This window comes from Pteropus vampyrus, unplaced genomic scaffold, assembly GCF_000151845.1.
Source record: "Pteropus vampyrus isolate Shadow unplaced genomic scaffold, Pvam_2.0 Scaffold140, whole genome shotgun sequence".
Lineage (NCBI taxonomy): Eukaryota > Metazoa > Chordata > Mammalia > Chiroptera > Pteropodidae > Pteropus > Pteropus vampyrus.
Window position 1 is genome coordinate 848,629 of NW_011888921.1, and position 6,415 is coordinate 855,043.

The 6,415-nt window shown below is 31.6% G+C and overlaps 1 protein-coding gene across 1 annotated transcript in view; it reads right to left on the reverse strand.

Annotated features, from left to right (window-relative positions):
- ADAMTS20 (ADAM metallopeptidase with thrombospondin type 1 motif 20) overlaps positions 1 to 6,415 on the reverse strand; it is a 163,508-nt gene that overhangs the window by 93,387 nt on the left and 63,706 nt on the right. The window contains exons 8-10 of the mRNA XM_011368332.2: positions 4,676 to 4,781; positions 2,738 to 2,884; positions 554 to 695 (exon numbers count right to left, since the gene is read on the reverse strand). Coding sequence (XP_011366634.1) covers positions 554 to 695; positions 2,738 to 2,884; positions 4,676 to 4,781 — 395 coding nt within the window. The remainder of the gene's footprint in view (positions 1 to 553; positions 696 to 2,737; positions 2,885 to 4,675; positions 4,782 to 6,415) is intronic.

Here is a 6,415-nt window from a genome sequence, read left to right on the forward strand (position 1 = left end):
GCCTTTCTGATCTGATGATCCTCACAATCTAGTACTATATGTAACCTATGAAAAATCCTCAAAATAATCTAAAATAGCTTAATTAGAACTAAACAAGACGCCCCGAATCTCATTCCTTTGGATTCAAATCTATGTAAATTAAAATGTAATCTCTTATATTCCTGGGCCTTTAATACAACTTATTATCAAAATACAAAATGGTCTCACAGAATTTTCTCCCCATCCTCCAAATAATATCATTTGAAAATAAATATTTAAATGCTTTTAATTTTCGAAAATCTTTGTTTTCTAAATGGTAATATTTCATAGGATTTTGTGAGAGTTAAAGAAGATGATTTTAAGTGCCTAACAGTATTTGGCATGTATTAAGTACTCAATAAATTTTAGTTTCCCTTTTTTCAACTTCTTTTTGGAAAACAAATTTTTCTATGACTTAAAAACTTTAAGATACATTTAGTTCACCTTCTGTTCAAGAGAATAAATGCATTTTGAAATAGAGTCTATCTATAACTTTATGGTAGTTTTCAAACAAAAAAGACAAAATTTTTCTTACCAAATAGGGACACACTTGTGATCCAGGACCAAACATAAGCTCACACTGCTTGTTTACGTCATACATTAATCCAGGAAGTTGTGAAGACAGATCATATATTCTTCCATGTGGTTTGTCAAGGAGGCATTCCCCATGACCAGTACTATATCGATGACAGAAAATAAAATATTGTGAATATAAATAGATGCATTTCGGTATAAGATTCTTTATTACATTTTCTGTAGTTCTGTACTTGCAAAGAGAATTTTTTTTTCATAATTTAAAACCCAGCTCGTATCAAAGTTAATAAGAAAACCTCACAGTTTAAAAAGGACTTTTTATGTGTGTTCTCGTCTGAGCCCAACAATTGCCCTGAAAGTACAATTTCAAAAAAGAACAATGATTACTGGATTTCGTTAACCAGTATCACCAAAATAAAAAGTTAATTAATAAAAAAAGAACGACAAATAAATCCATCAGGATATAATTTATGAAGCATACATTTATATGTTGATCACACTACACTTTTGGTCTTCTTTGCTATAAATAATGGCTTATATTTTATGGTCAAATAATCAAAATGTAAAAAAAAATTAGTTTTCAAATCAGTTGAGAAAGTACATTTATAGTTCTAAACAATAACAAAACAAAGGAACTTAAAAAAGTACTATGCTGTCTCCACCTCAAAGAGTTTTTGTTAAAAAGGAGTACGACACAGTCAAAAATGCCAGCTTTGGGAGTTTGCATTTTGGCTCCGCCGCTTCCCAGGATGCACAGCTATGGACAAGTTATTCAACTTCCCTGAGTGGTAATATCTACTTTGCAGGTTGCTATTAGAGTCTATAACATACTTAAAGGACTTAGAAAAGTGGTAAATAGCAGGGGAAATGTGTATTTGTTACTCATAGTTTGTCATACAATATCGAGTCTACAGAAAACTTTGTGAAAATGTTCAACCATTTCAACTGGGTTAAAACCAACAATTTGTTCCATTACAATGATTAAAAGAAATACTTTTGGGAAAATTACTGGCTAGAAGGACATATCGAATTGTCAAAAAAACTGAATAAGTGAACTTTTAAAATTCCCACTGGAGAAAATCACACTACTACTCCCTTCCAAAAAGAAGCACATCCACTGACATTATTAATTAATCCCTCAGTTAGCCATTGAACAAAGTTATGTGAGATCATGTATAAATCAGCAACTGTGTGTTGTGCTTTGAAATCAAGTTCCCATACAAGAATAAATGATCACTACTGATTTTAATTATGGAATATATTTATGAATATATATCCCAAAGCATGGCTTCACTTATTCCCACAGTCTCATAAAGAGAGGTAACTAGAAACTGCAGAAGTGAGTGATTAGAATATGTAGACGAAGTGAAACGGTCTTGTCTTTATACAAAAAAAAAAAAAAGATTATCTGGAAATAGTTTGGCCTTGACTTTTGGACACGTTTCAGTAACTAGGATAGAAACACCATTTGGATAAAAGAAGTTTGGAAGTCAAGAAATCTAGTGAGGGATGGAGAATTGAGAGAAGAAAAATCTAGAGCTGCCTCTTCTCTTCAGAGATAGGAAGTCTCCAATGGCTATGTGTAGAGCCAGAGGGGCAATAGAGTAATTAGGGAGACTGTTTCATAAAGTATATAAATGTCTAACTAGGGTACTGTATACTTGAAACTAATAATAAAATGAAATGCTTAAAAAAAAAAAAAAAGAATATGTATACCCAAAGACTCCACATCCTTGTGACTTTAGAGAGCTATTTGTAACATTCACAGTTGGACTTTAGCTTCTCTCTGTCCTTCAAAGTCACTTCAAACTGGAGCCACTTAAACTCCTCTCAAAATATTACCTAATAGCTTCTAAAAATTTTCGAACATACACAAGGAAGCTGTGATTCTCATTAAGTCTCTTTCCAAAAAAAATTTTTATAATAGAGAACCCAAATTAAAGAAAAAAAAAAGGTAGGTAGGTCTGAACTACATGCCCACCCCCAAAAAACTGTTTAGGAGTGAAATACTCATAACATTTTACCATGCTTTTAAATTTCCATTTGTATAGTGAAAGTAAGCTCAAATCTAAACAATGAAAAATTAAACAAAAATTGAACCACTTTAAAAAACATACAAATTTCAAATTTTATGTCCTAATAAATCTTCAATAATTTAACTAAAGTAACATAAAATCAGACTTACTCTAGGAATTCAGTGATATATTTCTGACTACATTTTGACCAGGTCCAAGGACTGGTGTGGTAATTTAAAGTTGGAGCCATCACATGATATTGATGTTTAATTCCAGTTTCTTTACATTTAAAACTATCATCATGTGGAACATTAAATCTAAAAATAAAAACAATTAAGAATGCTAAAATATGTATACAACATTAGTAACAAATCTCATATTTATGTTATAATGTTAAATGCAGATAAAATTGGTTACATCAGAATTTGTATTCTTGATCTCTTCATAAAACATTATGAAACTAGGTTACTTTTGTGTTAAGAAGCACATGATCTCTGAGAAATACTAGATTATAACTTTGATGAGTAGCACAGTCTGTTGATATGATATCTGAATCTAAACAACCAAAATCTATAGACTGGATCACTTCAGCACAATGTGGACAAAGCATTCACTTAAAAATACCTGCAGTTTTGAACAGGCATATCCTAATAAATGTGTGGAAATATCACGTAAAGCTGATACTACACTAAATCCTAAACCATCAATTATTACTAAAGTTTCAAAAGGACTTCTTTAATCCCTAATTTTATATCATTCTATAATATCTATCTATTTTATAAGAAACCTAACTACTGTTTCTGGTCTATAATCAATAAGTGATGATCAATAGAACTGAAGTAATAGAAACATTTCTATGTTTTAGGCAACCAAATCCTTACAAGAGCAATGATATTAAAAATAATTAGCGAGTCAGCAACAGATCCTTTGCATTCTTTTGAGGACCCAAGTATAAACTCGCAATTAGAAGGAACACTGAAACCACCTGATTCAAGTCCTTGTCTGCTGAAACACACACTTAAATCAATCTTTTAATTAAACTACTTACTCATATTCTAAAGACACCTAGAGTTTCTCAGGAAGAAAATAAATGTTTAAGATGGTACTCTCTGCAAGAACAGTTTCTAAAACCAGCAACTAGCACTTTTCAGATGTCATTGCAATGCGTCTATACCATCATTTATGCTCCTAAACCTATTCCCCAATTAAACAACTTAGAAATCTGAGTGTGCATCTTGCTGATGCCCATGAGCTGTAACCATCCTCAAAGGGAACTGAAGAGACGCTAGTTTAATAAAAATGATCTCCACTTGGAATTATTCCAGCTGAATAATTTAATGATGTCAAGGCATGACCAGGAAAAAATATATAGTCAAACTAAGAGAGGCAACTCTAGCCTCAATTCCTTATTAGCAAATACCCCAGAAATCCTAGGAGTTCTGGGGTACATTTGGAATCATTTTTCAGAGGATGAGTTTGTAGAGGGGTTTCTGAATTTCAATAGAAGCTCCAAGGGAATCACTAGACATCACGGCCTCTGTTCTTAGAGCAGGGAACCCCAGTAGAATTTTTAATAATAAAGGAACAGATAGAACCCCAAATTTTTACAAACTACTATGGATCTGGGAGAAAGATTTTTTAAAAAATCTTAATTATTAATTATTAATAAATCCCCATGTGCTACATTCTCTACTGGGGCTCTGAGCTATAAAAGCAAGAAATGAGTTGGTATTACGAATATTTGGGGAAGTTGCTCAGAACTAGGATCCCTTGTAGGCCCTCCCATAAGATGGTAGAGGACAGTACCTGGTCATGTATAGGATAACAAGGAATAGAGGCCAGAAGTACTTGTCATGTAATCCAGTACAGTAAATGAAATAAAAGAATTCCCAAGTTCTAGTTCTTTGCTTAGTCTGTTGATCTGTGCGTCCTGCCTGACCTAACATAGATCACAAAAGAGCCAGAGTTAGCATTTCAGGGATAAGAATTATACTAAAAATATTTTGTAAAGACATAAAGGTGCTAATTATTTAATTGAAGATTAAATTTTTGGCATTCTAAATAGAATGAATAGAAGGCACAGTACTGAGGTGACAGAAGGTACTTACACATGCCCAAGTTCATGGGCTATGGTGAAGGCTGCACTAAGTCCATTTTCTTCACTAATAGAGCAGCTCCGTAAAGGATCACACAGGGTACCTAATTCTGCTAAACCTGAAAAATTTCACATTTGTATTTCATTAAAATGGGAAATACCATGGAGTAAGAACTAAATTTTAAAGTATTTACCATTGGCATTACTACTTAGAAATGAATGTAGAGTTGTTGTTAATAATGCATAAACATTTATAAGGTGATTTACTAAAGAAAATAATCCAAAAATATGAGGTAAGCAAACAATTTTTTATAAAACAGAAAAAAAAAGAATATTTGTTTTAGGAAGGATAATTTAGGCCACATTAGTGTAGATAGTAGGAAAAGCAATGAATGGTTAAATTAGTAGTAAGTAGAACAATAAAGAAAATAGCATGGAACACTATAAATCTATGAATATTCTTTAATTTTTTAAAGTTTTCAGGCAGCATACAATTTAATTTCATGATAACTAGCAAATGTGTGTTACATGCTTAGAATAGTGCCTAAAATTTAATATATGTTAAATAAAACATGATTATGACATAAGAATTATTGCAAGCACTCAATAATTTTGTAACTATTTCAGCAAAAGAAAATGTATCCTAAACATCTAGTCACTCTTAGATAAAGAATAATGTGCTGAAAGATGAAGACAGTATGAACTGGCTGGACACCAAAGACAATAATAATTATAGTTGACAGAGTCTAGTAATCTAGAATAAGAAATTCAGTTGACAGAGTCTAGTAATCTAGAATAAGAAATTCAAAATAAGTGTTCATTACAACAATTCATATTCCATAATCCAAATTTTATTTACTTTTAACATAATACCATGGTTTTTGCTATTACAATCCTTCAATATTTGCTTATAAATTTATCTGCTTTCCTATGATTTATTTCATAAAAGAGAAGAATTGTTCATGTATAGCCAATTTCTTACCATGCAATTTTTGCAGTTAGAAATGTCTTAATATAGAGTAGACTAGTATTATCTACTGTGTTAACTCTCTACTTCTACATACACTTTTGTTCATAAAGCTAAAAACAGACATTTTGCTAGCATTTAAAGTAAATATCCTAACAATTAGAATGTTTTTGTTGTGCTTTAAAAGATATAGTTTAACTGAAGAATCTAAAAACACTGGACAAATTCAGACTAACAAATTCATTCACCAATACTTTTTTCAACAAAAAGGAAAGATTTGCTCTTTCTGTCCCCAAGCCAAAAGGCCTTGCTTAGGCAAAGTTCCACCCCAAAGAGCTTTTTCTTAGTTAGAATCAAGATCCAAAGCCAGCAAGAAAGAAAGAAAAAAGTTCTTTAACAGCTCTGGGTCCAAAGTGTGAGAATATTGTTTTCCTTAACTTTATAAAATTCATATTGTATGTAAAATGTTTTAGTCAGTTTTTGTCAATGTTATATTTCTCCTTTGTCAGAGTCCTCTATTCCTTATGCCTTCATTAGTATTTTTAATCTGTTGAGTGGCTCAAATTCCACTATATTCATTTTCAGGGCCACGTAGATATTTGATTGATAGTTTTTTACTAGATTCACTTGAGTTAGTACTGGGTTCTCTAAAAATGACAGAATAAAGTGGCAAGGACCCAAATTTGATACGGGTTCTCTGTATTTGGAAATGCAAGAAGTTACATGTCATCTAATCCCACTATCTTGAAGAATAAAAACCATTTTTCAACATACTCTGCAAAACAT